General features: G+C 49.1%; 1 protein-coding gene and 1 long non-coding RNA gene across 2 annotated transcripts in view; one reads left to right on the forward strand and one right to left on the reverse strand.

Annotated features, from left to right (window-relative positions):
* Tbc1d22a (TBC1 domain family member 22A) overlaps window positions 1-12,188 on the reverse strand; it is a 327,374-nt gene extending 315,186 nt beyond the window's left edge. The window contains exon 1 of the mRNA XM_005335015.5: window positions 11,962-12,188. Coding sequence (XP_005335072.1) covers window positions 11,962-12,023 — 62 coding nt within the window. The 5' untranslated portion in view covers window positions 12,024-12,188. The remainder of the gene's footprint in view (window positions 1-11,961) is intronic.
* Window positions 12,189-12,231: 43 nt separating this feature from the next.
* LOC120887198 (uncharacterized) lies at window positions 12,232-16,132 on the forward strand. Its single transcript, XR_005730284.2, has 2 exons — window positions 12,232-12,756; window positions 12,871-16,132. It is a non-coding gene; the product is annotated as an uncharacterized LOC120887198 (long non-coding RNA).
* Window positions 16,133-18,064: the final 1,932 nt, after the last annotated feature.

Genomic DNA, 18,064 nt, shown 5'->3' on the forward strand with positions numbered 1-18,064 from the left:
AAAAATCAAAACCCAATCCTTTCTGAGAAGTTCCTGTGGGCAGCCAAGTTCCCAGGGATGGGCTTCCCTTGCACAGCACCATGGAATACGTTTCCTATGACACCTTCACAGAGTCACTCAGCAGGCACTGCACCCTGCCGCGCCCAGTGTTGGTGCCAGAAGGAAGACAGCACACGAGTGACAGCCTCGGGGTGCTTCCAGGAGCCAGAAGCCACTGAGCTGGCAACAGCAGGAGGAACCCCTCGCTTCTCGAGAGGTTTCTGGCTTGAATTTGGAGCCCTGCACCATGGTGCTGCCCTGGAGAACAATACTGGAGGTGCAGTCTAGACAGCTTGTGTTTGCAAATTCCACAGCAGCTGGTAAAGACAGAGGTGAGTCAAACAGTGAAGACTAAGAGAAAAAAGGTGTGGAGTGTTCTGGGCATGACCAAATGAAAGAAAACTGACATCCCACATACGATAAAACGCCTTCATGTTTCAGGTACATGAAACAAACAAGCAAATCATCCAGCCAACTGCAGTTCAGGCTCTACAACATCTCGGCCCCAAGCATGGTCACTACTCACTGCCCCCTCTGGGTTCAACAGCAATTTTCTGAATTATGAACTATATTAACAACTGATTTTCCATCTGGCTCATTCTAACACATAGTGATGCTTCCCAGATTTATAAGAAGTAACTTCTCCAAAGAAATTAACTTGAGAGGGCTTTGGGGGGAAATGTACCAAAAAAACACCTTTCCAACATTACACAATCCCACTGCTGCCTCTACCCACAGCATGATCTGAAAATCAAGTGTGCCTCAAGGAGTCAATTGCAGTATAGATGTGGCCCCAGGACCGTCCCTCCACTAACACCCACACCACTCTATCTGACAATAACACTTCCCCTGCCCTCAGGCTCCCAGTAATCTGGAGTCCCCCTGGTCCAGGAGCTCCAGAGCACTCAGAGTCCACAGAGACCTGGATAATTACTGAGCCAAGCCTGTCAGGGTTACCTGCAGGCTCTACCCCTAAAGCCCAGTCCCCAGTCTCCTGACCACTGACCAGCTCCAGGAAAATGATTCTTAAACAAGGGTCTCCAGATGGAACCACTGCCAACTCAGCCACCAACTCACCAGCCCACATTAACAGGTCCCCACAAGCGTTATCTCTTCCTCCTCTTCACAGAAGCCCACCTGAGACAGTGTCAGCACTGTCCACCAGCCCTCCAGCGGCAAGACAGTGCTCATCCTGCTTAACACCTTCCCCTGGCACTCCTATCACCCAGTGGCCTCCTAGCTCTCCCTGGGCCAGGGTCTGACAACCAGAACTCCGACAGTCTCACTGCCCTGGACCATCATTCCACCTCCTCTCATCCTGATCACATTTCCACTTTCTCACAACTCAAGCTCTGTGAACAGCAATGCACAAGCCTAAGGGCCACAGTGTCCGGAGAGGAAGTACCCCACCACAGTCAGGGCCCATGTCTTTCAAGACCACCCAGAACTTCCTCCATCAGCCCAAACCCAGGCTCACCTTCCCCCCACAAGAGAACTGCAATAGCCCCCAGCTGCTCCAGCTCTGGCTTCAACCCTGACCTCCAGTGCCAGTCGGGAAAAAGTCACTTGCTGGCCTACAATCCTTCGAGGCCTCCCCATGGCCATTAGGAAAGAACTCAAAACTTCTCAGGTTCCCTGCCAGGCCTGCACATGCTCTGCTGTCCTTCTCTAGGTGATGTGCACACACCCAGCCCAGTCACATCACCATCTTCACTGTAGGACACACAGTCAATCTAGAATACCATGGCTCTCATCCTGGATCCCAGTTTGGCCTTGTCCTCCCTAGGCCACATGAGTCTGGCCTGTCCCCTTGACTGAGTGAGCCTGGTCTGGTACACAGCAAGAGCATAAGAGATGGAAGTAAGAGGTCTAATCAGACTGTCCCTGCTCAGAATCTTCCCCAGCTGCAACATAAAACAGCTTCCTGTCTAAACTCCCAAGCACACCACTCTCAGCAACTGACCCCTCCCTGCCTGCCAGCCATACAGCCTGTCCTTGTCACTGACTCCAGGCTCCCCTATTCTCAGGGAGCTATGGCAACATGCTACTGACTTTTCCACAACCTCACCTGGGTTCACACCCTTCTAAGGCCAAGAAGGCCCTGCCCAGCCAATATTCCCACCCCCAATAAAAGGGCCCAAAGGGAAAGACCATGTCACCTCATTCATAATATTTCCCACCCACCCTGCCATGAGTTCCCAGTCCCCCCACTGCCATACTGACCACAAACTCCCCTGGGGCAGAAGTCCCAGCTGGCATCTCTGCCTCCTCAGGAAGGTGACCCATCCCCTCTGCACACCCCAGGGCCTGCTGTGCACAGAGGGCATCCAGAGACTGTTTGGTGTAGTCTTTTTTTTTTTAAAACAATGTAAACATTTGAATGACTAGGGATTTTTTTTTCTTTGAAGAAATTTTTGTAAAAACACAGTACATCCCTCATAATAAATACTACCAGATAACATCTCTTAAGAGTTCCTGTGCTTTTGTGCTTGATCAGTCGTAATAGAGCCAGGTCATGATGGGTTTGGAAAGCCCATCTGGCTGACACACAAAACACTACCAAGGCTCTGGTGACTGGTTTGCTATGGAAAATTAACCAAGACAGGGATTAATTCAAAAAGAAAACAAAACAGGGACCACACCAACATTTCTTTTATTTTTTTTAAGAGAGAGAGAGAGAATTTTTTAATATTTATTTTGTAGTTTTTGGTGGACACAACATCTTTACTGAGTGTCAGACATACTCTCAGAAGGGGGGCACGTGTTATTCCCCACCCCAAAAGCAAGTCCCGAGGTCCCAACAGGAGGAGGAAACTATGGCCAAACCTACAAAACTATGGTTAATGCTCCTCATCACTCTTCCTCCCAGATTCCATGTCAATTCTGAAAGAAGCAAAGCAGCAGCTCCCTTTTCCTGCCCCCAGGGCCAATCTGTAGGGAGTCCCATCCCCTTCTGGCTGGCCACCTGCCAACACATTCCGTGAAGACAACAGAAGCCATGGGTCAAGCAGCCTCTGATGTGCACAATGAACTGAAGGACTTGTCCCCTCTCCAAGACCTAGTCCTTTGCTCTGCCTCTCCACCTGTGCCATGCCCAAACCCACTCTGCTGAGGGCTCATCCCTCATCCAGAGGACAGGGTCTAGAATGTTTGTCTCTCCAGGTATAAGTCCATTTCCCATCAATGCAGCAAGAAAAGCACACCAGGGAGAAGCAACTGCAGCTGGTGGCACATTGAGGAGGCTCTACCACGGGTCTGGCATCTGGTACAGTGTGCTTGAGGAAAAAGATCCTCAAGCACATGAGGCCAGGCCAAAATATCCCTCTATAATCCAACCCTGGAGGGTAAACCCTGAGTCAAGCAAGAACACCTGGGAAGAAACATGCGGAACAGAGCAAATGCTTTCAGGTGCCCAGGCACACTAGGGGCTAGGGAGCCAGAAAGGCCTCTGCCTCAGATAGGCGGACCAGCATAGGCAAGCCCCAATCTCCAAGGAGCATGGGCCTTGGGCAGAGGCTCAGCTTCCTCACTGCTGCCCAAGCAGGAAGGCAGGCAGTCATGGAAGAGAACCCCCATAATGCCAGGCCCCGCCTGCACCCAGGCCCCGCCTGCACCCAGGCCCCGCCTGCACCCAGGCCCCGCCTTGCACCCAGGCCCCGCCTTGCACCCAGGCCCCGCCTTGCACCCAGGCCCCGCCTTGCACCCAGGCCCCGCCTTGCACCCAGGCCCCGCCTTGCACCCAGGCCCCGCCCCAACAGCATCCTCAGCTCTGGCTGACTGCAGTAAGGGAATCCACAGCTTCTCTAACCAGCTGAGCACATCAAATTTTATGTGCCTCGTCATGACCCTCAGCACTTGGGGGTGGAACTCCACACATTTCCCCAGGAAAGGGGAAATGACATTTCAGAAAGAGAGAACAAGAAGGCTGGGCATACTCAAAACAAAGTCTCCCTTCGCAGGGCACCCCCAAAATGGGAAGAACGCAGCAGCCCCTGTTCCCTCCTCAGTCCCTCAGGGCTCAGACACCTCTACCTCCTCTCTGCAAAGGGCACCAGGCTGAACCTAGAAGCAGCTGCTCACCTTGCCCCAGAAGAACCCCAGAGAGGTCTCCAGGCCCTGGCCTCTGGCTAAGAAGCCAAGCCTCTGGCTAAGCTCAGCAGGCTCCAAGGACAGTGGGCCCAGCAAGTCCTATGGGAGTTCTCCTCACCCTCGGACCCCCTCAGAGATGTGCAAAAAGGGCTGCAGGGCACAGATATAGGCATGTGCTAAGACATCAAGAGCACAAACTGTGGACACTGATTCCTTAGGTTCAAGCCCAGGCTCTCTCCCAAACTGAATGACTCTGAACAAGTGATTCAGCTTTCAAGTCTGCTTCCTCATCTGTAAGACAGGGAGCCCCTTCCCGACTGCAGCTGCTATAAAGACTGGCCCAAGGCAAGAACGAGGTGTCTTCCACAGCCTGGTCCTTCTGGGCTCCATCTCCACACCATGAGCACAGCACAGAGCACCTGCCCTGGGACCGCTCTGCACAGACCTCTCCCTGGAGTCTTCAAGAGTGAACCCTGTGCTAGGTCATTCCTGCTCCCAAACACAGTGATGATCAGGTCCTCTACCCCTCACCAGCAACTGTTCCAGGACCCCCGCAGCACCAAAAGGGGCTGCACAGAGCAGACCAGCACATTGCTGAAGCTGGTCTTGAACTTGTGTTCCTCCTGTCTCTAGCTCCCGAGTTGCTGGGATTATAAGCGGCATCACCAGACTGAGCTCTTTAATTTTAAATGAAGACAAAAATTACTTAACAAATCCTGACTAATAAATGCTGACTAGTGTGAGAAACAGAAAGTGTGCTGCTCCATTTTCAGAATACAGTGTTAGCCTTAACTGACAAGGTCCAACTGTAACCATTTTAAGTACAGCCCTTCCCTTTGCCAGGCCCAAATTTTAAAATCAGTCAATCATGTAGACTGTAACCCGAGCTCCTTTTCTGGATCAGGGCAAGAGGCAGTACTGCCTTAGGGATAAAACTAGGTAGACTGCTCGCCCACATGAGCAAGCTAGCCAGATTCCTAGAGCCCTTCTGACAGAAGTCAAGTTTGCCTTACCCATCCATCTTCAAGCACGCATTTGATTTCTTGTGGCTCCTAGGTATTTCTAATATAAAGTAAGCCAGAAAGCAGAAGACTGAACCTGTCGGAGTGTGGGGAGGGGTGTCACTTTCTGGCCCCACAAGAGCCAAGACAGCCCTATCCACTTTCCACTGCCCTCATCCTGGATGCACGTGGGCCAGGCTAGACCACAGTGGTCTGGGAAAAAGGAAAAGAAACAAGTCATACTCTGTATCTTCTTTGCTTCCACCTTGCCCTCCTCTTTCCCTAACAATTTGCAGGTATAAGACACACTTTCCACTCTCATGATTTAATAAATCATTAAGGATTTATTATTTTAAGTCATTCTTGTCTGCATTTAAAATTAACAAGAGCCCAGTGTGGTGACACCCACTTACAATCCCAGCAGCTGGGGAGGTTGAGTCAGGAGGATCATATATTCAAGGCCGTCTCAGCAACTTAGCAAGACCCTGCCTCAAAATTTGGAAAAAAAAAAAAAATGTGCTCAGTGTAACTCAGTGGTAAAGCACCACTGGGTTCCAAAAAAATAAAATTAACAAGAGTACAGAGTTGCTGTATTAAACAAATATGTAAGAGGAAAAATAAGATTCACCTTAAATTTGTCTTAAAAATGTATCTGAGAGGGCTGGGGTTATGGCTCATTGGCAGAGCATTTGCCTAGCATGTGTGAGGCACTGCATTCCCCAGCACATTAAAAAATAATAATAATAAAAATAAATAAAGTTATTGTGTCCATCTATAACTAAAAAAAAATTTTTTTAAGTGTCTCAGAGACATTAAGTTACATGAAAAGTGACTACTGGAGAGAAAAACAAGTAAAAGGGAATGGGACCATGGTGACAACTCACCCACCAGTGCTCCCAGGGCCTGCATCACACAGAGGGACGAGGGGAAAACCCCGACTCCCCGCCCAATACATAATCCCTGCCAGGACATAAACTCCAGGGCTCCTGGGCTTTGAAACAGGGAAAATCGGGAGTGAGGGTTCTTCCCAGAAAACAGCCACTTCAAACCCACAAGCAAGGACATAAAGAGCTGTAAGAACACAGGACAGAGAGCTGGTGCCAGGGCGCAGCTAAGCATTTCACAAGAGCCTCTACCTGGTTCCTGGGCCCTGCCCTCCAACCACCTCCTGCACCTGAGACCAACTGCACTTTGCAGAGTGTCTAAGAGCAGGATTCTGCCGAGGGAAATGCTGGGGGCAACCTGCAGTTCCTTCCTCTCATATACCCTTTAGCACATTCCCCAAGGCGTGCACACATATTATCTTAAAGTTGTAGAGGTCAGAAGTCCAAAGGGATGTCACCAGCTAAAGTCTGGGAGTCAGTCAGGTATCTTCCTTCCTGGAAGCTCAAAGGAAGAAGCCCTTTCCTGCTCATTCTGGATGTGGGCAGAATTAAGTTTCTTACAGTTACAGGACTAAGATCCCCATTCTCCTGACTGTCAGTGGAAGGCCATTCCCAGTTTCTAAAGGCACTCACATTCCTTGGTTCATGACCCCCTCCTCCACATGCAAGGCCAGCAACTTTGGACCAAGTCCATATCACCACGAATCACTCTGGCCACTTTTAGGAATCTGTGTGGTTACATGGGGCCCACTAAACAATCCACACAACCCCCTCATGTCAGGCTCCACCGACTGGCAGCCTCAATTCCCCTCTGTCATGTAACAAAACAGTTCCAGGAATGAAGAAGCAGATACTTTTGGAGGGCTGGGAGTCTTTCCACTACATACCTATCCCCTGGCCCAGAACCTGCACCGGTGACATCCCGCTTGGCAGTGAATGTGGGAGCTCCTCCAGCCACAGGCACCTGAACCCAGCCACTCCTCCCTGCAAGAGGACTCTCAGGCAGCCTGGCTCCTTCTCCACTTCCAGACCTCATCTCAGGCAGGACGTGCTCAGGGAGGACACGACCATTCTATCCACACAGGACCCTGTTATTCTGCCAACGTGCCCATAGTGCTGCCTCCCAGGGCGCACCAGCCAGCATTTGTACCTCTGTGCTGGCTGCCCCTGCTCCTCTAGCCTCCTTGGCCATGTCTGCTTGCCTACATTCAACATAGCGGCTGGGACCTCAGAGGCATTCACCACATCTGAATGACTTCATTATCCCCCAGCAACACCTCTCCTTCAGCTGGTGACAGACGCTGGCCTGCTGAGCTGACTATCCCATTGGCTCAGATTCCTCCTGGGTCCAACAGTAGAAGCTGGAAGCTGACAGAACCAGGCACTCAGACCTGCCTCTGCTCTAGCTGCGTCCCAAGCACCATGACCTTGCCGTAGTCAAGCTGGCCTTTCTTGACACATTGCCTTACAAATGTCATGCCACACATACCAGGCTCAAGCCTAGCTCCTGTCAGCAGAGTTGTGCTAAAACAGCAAACACCACACCCCCGCTGAAAGGCTGCCTGTGTTCCTGAACCCAGCGCGCAGGGTTTGCCTTGCGGTGGAATTCCAAATGCAACTGTGGAAAGCAACAGCCTTCGAGTGCCAAGTGAGTCCACAGCCCAAGAAAGAGCAGGCCTCAGAGAGTCAGAGACCACAGTTCCAGACTCTGACCACATGCCTCTGCCTCTCCCCACCACCGAGACTGAGGTTTGCTAGAGCCTCCTACCTGGTCCCAGGGCTTCTGCCCTTGGTCCCCTCATACCTCCAGTCTCAATGGAGCAGCCAAAGAAATCCTGTTACACCAAGGCAGCCCATGCCATACCTCTGCTCAAGCCTCCACAGGCCCCTCACCCCTCAGAATGAATGCATAACAATCTATCCTTCACACTGACCACAAGACTGGCTGTAGTCACACTGGCCACTTGCTGCTCTCCTCAAGTATCCCAGCCCCACTGCTGGTCAGCACCTTGGTGCCTGCTCATCCCTCTGCCTGAACTGCTCTTCTCTCAGCTGCCCAGGGGGCTTTCCCTCACCTCCTGCAAATCTTTACTCAAAAGGCATCTTCTCAGTGAGGAGGTCCCCAAGCACCTTATCACCATGAAACCCTCCCCCTTGCACCTGCCTCTGAGCTACCTACCCACCTTTCCCACCTCAAGTTTTGACAGTAGTTATCACCTCCCAACAGTGAAACTCTCTCTTGGTGGTTACTGATCCTCTGCTCTTCCACATCGTTGAGCTCCGTGAAAACACAGATCTTATTTTGTTCACTGATGTAACCATCACACCTGGAGCCAGTCCAGGCATAAAGCATGGGTCAAATAAACACTGGATAAATGACTTATCAAACTCTCAAAACTAGTCCTAGAGGCCTCTCCTTTTCTAATCAAAGAGAATCCACCTAGACCAAACAAACCTTCCCCTGGACACCACAGCCACACAGGTCTAATACAATCCCCTCACATTTTGGATGCAGAAACCAATGGCTTCAGCGTGACAAGACATGGTGAATGTCAGACAGATAACAGAAAGAGAAGGCTAGAACCCACCCAACTCCTACTCAGAGGTCTTTCTACCAGACCACATTTGGCTGCCTCATCCAGAAAGGCAATTTCTAAAGAAAAAAGATGAAAAGAAATTTAAGGTGAAAAAGAAAGTCCCAAATACACAACCTTACACAATCTTATTGGTAAACCCTCTGTTCTGCACACAAGGGGGTGTGCAGAACAGAGGGTTTACCAATAAGACCAACTCTCATGCAGCACATGACCTTGACCTCTTCAGACCAACATGGAAGAGTCTGGATGAACCACCATTTCTCAGTACTAACAATGTAAGATGAGGCACACTCCCTAACCTCGCAGAATTCACTGCCTGGTGAAAAAGGTAACTCATAAAAGAATACCAAAGTTCAAGCTGCACATCTACAGGCAAAGGTTTAAAAAGAGGCATGCTGCAGGTGAATTCTGAAAAGTAAGAAAAGAAAGCCCAGCAAAGGGAGGGAAGGAACATTCAGGTAGACCACAAGAGCTCAAAAGCGAGAGGGAATAAACAGCATGGAACAAAGAAGAATCCAGAAGCCCATTAGCACTGCTGAGAGCAAAGTTCAAAGAAAGGCTGGGTGGCAGATATGGCTAAACATTTTGAGTAGTGATGAGGTTATAAAGGGCCTTAGATGTCATGCAAAAACATCCACCTGTGGCATGACATTGCAAGAGAATTGACCAATGGGTTTTAACCCAGTCTGCCTCAGTGAGTGTTGCCTAGAGGACAAAGCATGTGTTTTACAAACTACAAAATAACGGTAAACATAACACTTATGAAACACCAAGAACAGGACCAGTCAACCTGAGTGCTTGATAAACATCAGCCACATGTCATGGCATCTTTAAGGGCTGTGCTGTACAGGTCCCTCCACAGTCAGGTATACTAAGGGAGGTGTAGTCTCCCTCCTGGGTTTCCCTGTTGGAGGTTCATTATCATGGGAACCACTGGCAAAGCCACAGAAGCCTGGTTAGCAGCTCTGCTAGAATGGCACTGGCATAAGTGAAGACCCAGAGTGTGGGCAGTGACCACCACCTACTGACAGAAAAAACACACCATAACAATTCTTCTTCATGGAGAGTTCCATTCTGTCACAGGTGAGGGCCACAGAATGGAAAGCAACCCAGAGGCTGGAGAGGCCTCTCTTCTGGGCCCAACATCTTGAATTTGCCTTGCCCTCTTCAGTAACAGCCTCTGACAACTCTCAAAACTCCACTGCATCTCTGTAACTGTACCTGGAAGCTACTCTCAAAAGGGCCTAAGACACAGCATGGCACCAAACTCCAAGGCTAGCTAATGCCACTTTCACAAAAGAAACTGGAGGCCATATTAGTTTCCTTTGGCTGCCACCACAAATATAGTGGCTTAAAATAACAGACATGTACTATCAGTTATGGAGACCACAATCGTGAAATTGAAGTATCAGCAGGGCCATGCTCTCTAAGAAACTCTAAGGGAGGATCCTTCTCAGGCACTTCCAGCTTCTGGTGGCTGCCAGCCATCCCTGGCTCTCATTGGCTTGTAAACACGTGGCTCCAACCTCTATGTCCATCTTCACATGGCCATCTTCCTTATGTCTCTGAGTCTGTGTTCAAATTTCCATTTTCATATGAGGACACTGGTTTTAGGATTAGGGCCAATCCAAATCCAAGACTTGTTAATTTTACAAAGATCCCATTTCCAAAAAAAGTTCACACTCACAGGTTCCAGACAGACATGAACTTAGAGAAGACACCACTCAACTCAGTACAAAGACAAACTACCAAGAGACACCACCTTCAATCTAAAGGTTTATTCACTGTTTTAACTACACAACAGCTCTAGTATTCTTCCTTGTCCTTTGATTGTTAAGAACTAATTAGAGGGCCCTGGATGTAGCTCAGTAGCAGAGAGCTTGCCTAGCATGCAGGAAGACTTGGGTTCTATCCCCAGCACCACTAATAATAATAATAATAGGGGCTGGGGTTATGGCTCAGTGGTAGAGCGCTGGCCTCGCATGTGAGAAACCCTGGGTTTGATCCTCAGCACCACATAAAAATAAATAAGTGAAATAAAGGTATTGTGTCCAACTACAACTAAAAAATAAATATTTTTTAAAAATAATAATAACAACAACTAGAATTTAGATGAAAGGGTCCAAAACCTGAAGCCCTAAAAGCAACATATAAAAGTTATACTGCCATGGGATCCTTTTCCCTGTCACCACTAGGACCTCCTATACCCTACTATTTCAGAATTTTCACCTTATCTTGGACCCTAACATTGGTTTGATGAAAACTCATATTGTTCAGTCAAGCCTAACACTGGCAGAGTAAAACAGGGACTCTGGCCACCTTTGATGGCTCCCTTCAAGTCACTGTATCTGCGTCATCAGTAACTCCTGGCTAACTCCCCAAGACGCTGAAAAACAAGCTTTTCTGACTGGATGAAGTGAGTGCCAAAGTTTACGATTCTAAAACTCACACGATGGGGTCTACTGTGAAACAAAGGCGCACAGATCACTTCACCATGCTCATGAGGATTCTACTTATTTTATATCACAATTCTTAATTTTCAAGATCGCAGGCTTTCGCCTCGGGATAGAACAAACAGGAAATCTTGAAGCACTCGCCTCCGACCAGTTCCCACCAATAGCTGACCTCACCCGAGGTATCTCCCAGGTAGCTCCCTCCTTCCCCAGGGCCCCAGGTAGCACCCTCCCTCCCCAGGGCCCCAGGTAGTACGCTCGGGCCTCAGGTAGCGCCCTCCATCCCCAGGGCCCAGGTAGCACCCTCCTTCCCCAAGGCCCCAGGTAGCGCCCTCCATCCCCAGGGCCCAGGTAGCACCCTCCTTCCCCAAGGCCCCAGGTAGCACCCTCCTTCCCCAGGGCCCCAGGTAGCACCCTCCTTCCCCAGGGCCCAGGTAGCACCCTCCTTCCCCAGGGCCCAGCGACAGAGGACTTTGAAGCTGTACGACTTCCAAGGTGCACCCAGGTATTAATTTTTTTCACTGTAATTTGCTTCCTGCGTTCGTTGACACAACTCTGGAGTTGGTTTGGGGGCCAGAAAGTGGGAAGATGGGAATTCTCAGGGCGCCTCCAACGCTCCTGCAGGCTCCAGGCCACAGCCGCAGCCCAGCAGAGCGGGAGGCCCTTCGCGCCGGCCCAACGCCCGGCCCGGCTGCCCGGGAGCCTCCGAGTCCGCGCTCGGACAGCCCCCGGCGGCGCCTCCCCTCCTGGCCAGCCCGCTCTCCGGGCGGCCACTGGCACCGCCGGGACCCCACGGAATCCCCTCCCTAGACCCCGTCTCCACCCGCAGCCCGGCAGGTCAACTCAGCCACCTGACCTCTGACCCCTGACCCGACCCGGTCCTCCTTGTCACACCCACCTGCCCGGGACCTTGCTGTTGCTGCGCTTCCAGAACTGCTTCCTGGCCCCGTCGCTGGCCATGGTCCCTCCTCATCCCTCACGTCCGCTGCCCCAACACTCCGAGTGTGGCCGGCCTGCCTCCCGCAGCCCTTTCCCGTAACCCGGGCGGCCCCAGCGCACTCCCGGGACTCCTCAGCGTAGAGCCCAGAGGCTCTTCCGCCTCGCTCCGGAAGTTGTGGATCCGCGCGCCCGGAAGTCCCGCCTCCGTCCCGGCGGCGTGTGACGTCATTACAGCGCGACGCTGGGAGGTGAGCGCGTTCCTGGCGCGGAGGCGGAGGCGGAGGCGGAGGTGACGGTGACTTGGCTGTCTTTGTGGAGGCTCCGGCCCGGAGGCCGGAGCGCAGCATTACCACAGCCAAGTCGGCCGGGTGTCCGTCGCCGGTTCGCTTATTGAGCGCCTTCCAGAGACTGACCGTAGACCAAAGCGGCAAGGCCCGGTTCTGGACCTGGAGCCGGTTTGTCGCTTGGGAAGCAGACCCCGCAGAAGGTGTGCCCCGCACCGCTTCGCCGGACACGAGTGGGCTGCAGTGAATACTGAGGACGAGCACGTGTACCATGCGGCGGGGCGGGCGACACAACCACGAAGTGACGTGGAGCGAGTCCCAGGCCGCGGGCCAGGCGTCAGGTGAAGTTTGAGCACCGACGGAGCTTGAAGCGTTGGCCTGGCCGGCGCTCGACCACTTGGACACACGCTGCTTGGAATGTGGCCGGTGCTCTTTGGGGTGAAATGCATACGGGACTCCAGTGGCTTGGTGTAAAAATAATAACTTTTACGTTGATTGCATGTTGAATGATAATATTTGGATGTATTGCAGGCGATAGGATGTGTTGTTAAAATCATTTTGGGTTTTTTTTTTTTTCCCTGAAGATTGTACCTAGGAACGCGCTACCACTGAGCTCGTCCTGAGATCTCTTTGTTGCCAAAAGCTTGGACATTTTCCTGGATGCCAATCCAATAAGGAGGACACAGTTTTGAGAAAAAAGAGAAACACATGAAGATTCCTGATTTCAAAGGCTATGATTCTGCCTATCTGCAGGAACCAGGGGACTTTTATAGAGGTGATTCAGAGAAAATGAGACTAGGGAGGAGAGATCAGGAAGGAGAAGATGGGGTGGGGGAAGAAGTTTAAGGAAAAGAAGATAGGGTAAAAGAAAAAAAAAAGTGTTTCAAAGCCACACGGGATATGGTCAAAGCATCTCATCAAGTGAACGTGTTGCATCTTTATTTTTATTTTGACACAGTCTCGGTAGGATTACAGTCATGCATACTTTTTTTTTTTTTAATGTCACTACCAGAAAAGTTGAAATTGCGTATGGCTTTGCATTATGTTTATGTGGCCTTAAACCAAAGTTGGGGGTGGGGGAGACTAGCATTGCAGGCTGAAGTTTTGCTTATTGTTTGTTTTCCCATATAGATGAGTTTTAGTACAACATTTAGGAGCTTCTGGAAACACCATCAGTTTTATTTCGAAACTAATTACATTGTATTCTTTTCAGGCCAGCTGCTTGGTAGGAAAAAAACAATACCATTGAACTACACCCTCAACTCCTGATTATATTTTCTGATTAATGAAAGCTAGAGAGGCTGAGGCAGGAGGATCTCAAGGTCAAAACCTGCCTCAGCAACTTCTGGAGGCCCTACTTAGTGAGATCCTGTCACAAAATAAAAAAGTAGAAAGGGCTAGGGATTTGGTACAGTGGTTAAGTGCCTCTGAGTTCAGTTTCTGGTGCCAAAAAAAAAAAAATTTTTTTTCCATGCCTCTTCATATACTGATGAGTATAATCAATTTAGTACTTGTTCCATGCTAGGTGTCCCACTAAGGTACTTTATATGCATAATCTCAATCATTCCAACCATGTCCTCAGGAGTACACAGCAGCCTGAAAGGCTCTATTAACTCTCATAACACTCAACTTTTATAGTTGCTAATAGCAAATCCTTCTACAATTCTGCATGCCCTGCAACATCTACCTGACCACATTTTTACTATGTCTATGTCCACTTTTAGCTTGTAGGATATTGCCAAGTATGGCCTGTGCCTTATCCACAGCAACAGCCTCAACACCTCACACAGGAGGCCTTCCATAAATGCTTGAAAAATGGATGACAATCGCAGGAACTCAAGGTATCCCCTTTTGCCATGGTGATAGAAACTCCCAGGAATCTCCACCCAGCAATCTCAACGGATCCTTGGTGACCCCTTTCAAACAACTACTAGGTGCTCAGGGATCCTTTGTGGCATAGCTATAAGAGCTCTCCTGGGCTTAATGTCTCTACACAACCTCAAGGAATTTCCAGAGATCTGTAAAATGATGACTTCTAAAGGACCCTTCACTTACAGCCTCTGCTAGTGGAATTCAGGACAGCCCCAGAGATGAACTCCAAATACCTGTTCTTTACAGCTCAGTCTGACTTATTGCAAGAATTAGTGAATGGAGTTGGGCAAAGTGATGCATGTCTGTCATTCCAGCTACTAGGGAGGCTGAGACAAGGATCGCAAGTTTGAGGCCCATCTGGGCAAATTAGCAAGACCCTGTCTCAAAAATTTTTAAGAGGGCTAGGATATAATTTAGAGGAAGAACATTCCTAGGTTCAATTCTTGGTATTGCAAAAAAGAAAAAAAAATCAGTAAGGACAGAAATTAAAATGATGAAAGCAGAAAGGAAAGGAAAACTAAGTTTGCCCAAAAAAATTGACAGTGACTAATCAGATGCAGTCCTTCCCCATAGTTTACTGTAGGCGTCCTAACTGCTGTCTTGGAAGAAGTAGTAAAACATTGACTTGAAGGCTTCTAGACTGGCTAAGCAAAAAATTACTAGTGCCCCCAAAAAGTGTGAAGAGGGAGTGAGCCAGTTTGCAGCATAAATTTATGATTGGTTTTAGACATGCTGGATTTGGGTCATAGATATTAAATCTCAGCCATGCACTAGATTAGAGAACACAATTTGGCCAAAAATTAAGCAGGGGCTTAGAGGGGACGCCAGAGCAGAGTGAGAAGACTGGTAATCAAACAGGTCAAGGTCATCACAGTCACAAAGACAAAGCCAGGATAGTTCATTTCCAGAGATGGATCTAAGCAAAGGGGACAGATGAAATCCAAAAGCGGAGCCTGGTAGAAGGCCAGGTTTGAAAGCCAAAGTGATAACAGATGTGGAATCTAGGAATAGGACCTATGAAGATATCAAACAGGACACATCCCCAAATCCCAGAGCTACAAAATGAGCAGAACCCTTTTTATTCATTTTTCTTTTTTAAGGAACACATGGGGAAATGCTAATTGGAAGTGCATATAGGTGCACAGTGTTGGGGATGGAACCCAGGGCCTCATGCACACGAGGCAAGTGCTCTACCACTGAACTATATCCCCAGCTCTCTCTTTAAGACGAGATCTAAGAAATATCCCAGCTGATTTCAAATTTCTGGGTTCAAATGATCCTCTCAGCTCAACCTTCCAAGTAGCTAGAACTACAGGTGTGGGAAGTAATTTTTGTACAACAAACTTACTAGGCTTATAATTGCTACTATTTAAGACAAATACAAACTAATGTACCATTTCACACTTAACAAACTGGCAAAAATTTAAAATCTATCAATGTCAATGAGAACAAGCTGGGTGCAGTGGCACACGCCTGTAATCTCAGCAGCTCAGGAGACTGAGGCAGGAGGGTGGAGAATTCAAAACCAGCCTCAGCAAAAACAAAGCACTAAGCAACTCAGGGAAACCCTGTGTCTAAATAAAATACAAAATAGGGCTGGGGATGTGGCTCAGTAAGTAATTGAGAGCCCCCAAGTTCAATCCCCAGTACCCCCCCAAAAAAAAAAAATGATGATCCCATGGGTTTTGTGAAAAGAGCTTTCATGCCTTGCTAGAAGAGGTATAAATGGTTTGATATCATTGAGTGACCATTTAGAAATTTCTAGTAAAGATACCCAGCAATTCCCATTGGGTATTTGCCATGGAGCAACTTGCCAGATGTGCAGACAAGAATATTTGTTGTGCCATTGCTTTTAGTGATCGTGAGGGATTAGAGGGAAAAGCATTCAAAGTGTGATCTACAAGAGAATTGACAAATTGCCGTTATCCAATAGAATACCATATGGTGGTAAAAAGAATAAATTGATTTTGCATACATCTGTGTTAATTTCACAAACTATTGAGAAAAGTTTCTTACGAATGCATATGATATAATACCAGCTAATTCTCTTGTTAATTTTTAGTTGTCAATGGATTTTTAACGGTGCGAAGGATCAAAATCAGGGCCTCACACATGCCAGGCAAGTGCTGTACCACTGAGCCACAACTCCAGCCCCCAGTACTATTGTTTTTTTAATCTATAAATAACAAATTTTCCAAAGCATGAGAATGTTAAGAGCTAAATGCAGAAGAGTAGTTGCCTCTGGGTGTTTCGGGAATGATCAGAATGGAGCTCACAGGAGGGTTAGTTGCACCATTGTGCCTTATTTCTTAAGGCAGATAGAATGTGTTCAGGTGTGTATGGTAGTTTTATGACTTTTCTATGTATAAGATTTTCATAGCACATAAAAATGTAATTATTGAGCTCTTTGCACAGTACAAGGAGCTACTGCAAACTGCAGGAAAAGGCAAAGGCAGACAACAGTGACTGGACAGAGTCTAGACAGCTGATCGCTGTTTGCAGAAGAGAGGATGGGGTTGGCTGGGGAAGTCACCAAAGTGACTCTCACAAGTAGGAGAAGCCAGAGCCGCTGGTCAGGACTCTGAGAATTACCTGAAATTCAATGAACAGAACCACCCAGCTCATTTTCTCACCTCTGCCCGACCATCCTCCACAACTCTGCCGTGGCATTTGGATCTGATCATAATGTGACATTAGTATCCCATCTGAGACCCTCCAGGGGTTCCCATTGCCTTCTGGGGAAAGTCAAGCTCCTGGGTGGGCTGTAAGGACCTTTGTGTTCAGCATGCTTTCTTCCTTACCACTCGACTCTCTGCTGTTGCTTTCCCCACAAGCCAAAATCAGGGTGGAGAAAGGATCCCAATCCCAAAGTCCCTGTGGGCTAGGTGGCTTCTAGTCTTCCATGACCAGTGTCTTTCCTGGGTGAACAACAGTCCTGAGAAGGATCTGGGGGTCTGTGTCTTTTTCACCTGTTTATATGCTTTATTTACATGTGTCAAGCACCTTGGAGGGGCAGGAAAAAACCTCTTTCAGCAAAGCTGCATTCTGCTTTCTCTGCCCTCAGATAGGCCGTTTCGGCTCAGGGCACATCTCTGAGGGCCTTTGGAGCCGGCCAGCACCTCCCAAGGGGCACATTCTCCCTGCTAGGTTTCCTGGAGCTGCAGTGCCCTTGGGAATTTATCTTGCACTTGGGGTGAACAGGTCCAGTGACACCTGCTGTGCTTCCTGTGATCATCATCCAGTCACCAGAGAGCTGGAGACAAGGGCTGCCCATGTTTATTCTCTCTCACTTTTGGGGTGAGCTCACAGGGCCGAGGCCAAGGACTGCAAGGCTGGGTCCTTCTGGAGGTTCCGACGGACAGTCTGTCTTTCTGGCTTCCTTTGCTCGTGCATTTTTTTTCTCCTTCCTCTGTTCTGAGAGAATGTCCCCCATTCTCCACCATCAACACAGTATCTTCTCTCCTGACTGCTGCAGTCTGGCTGGGCACAATTCACAAGCCACTTATCAAGCAGAAACGAACTTTATTTTTAGAACACACACATACACACACACACACCCCGCATCACACAGCTCTTCAGGAATTCCCTCAGAGCCCAGCTGCCACCACCGGCTTCCCACAAGCCTCTCTACCCACCCCCCCACTCCTCCTGCTCTTGAGGCTGATTGGCTGGGTCATGTGGGTGGAGCCAAAAAAGTCCCCCAATGAGCAGCTCCTTGGTCTGAAAGGGTGGGGAAACAGCCCAATGAGCATCACTGCAGAGGAGCCAATCAGCTGGAAGTTTGCTAGGGCCACTTCGGCTGTGGATCTCAACACCTGACTCCTCTGGGTCTCCCTTTAAAGGACACCTTGGGGCTGCGGTTGTGGACCAGCGGTAGAGTGCTTGCCTGGCACATGTGAGGCACTG

Source organism: Ictidomys tridecemlineatus, chromosome 6 (assembly GCF_052094955.1).
Source record: "Ictidomys tridecemlineatus isolate mIctTri1 chromosome 6, mIctTri1.hap1, whole genome shotgun sequence".
In the NCBI taxonomy this organism is placed as follows: domain Eukaryota; kingdom Metazoa; phylum Chordata; class Mammalia; order Rodentia; family Sciuridae; genus Ictidomys; species Ictidomys tridecemlineatus.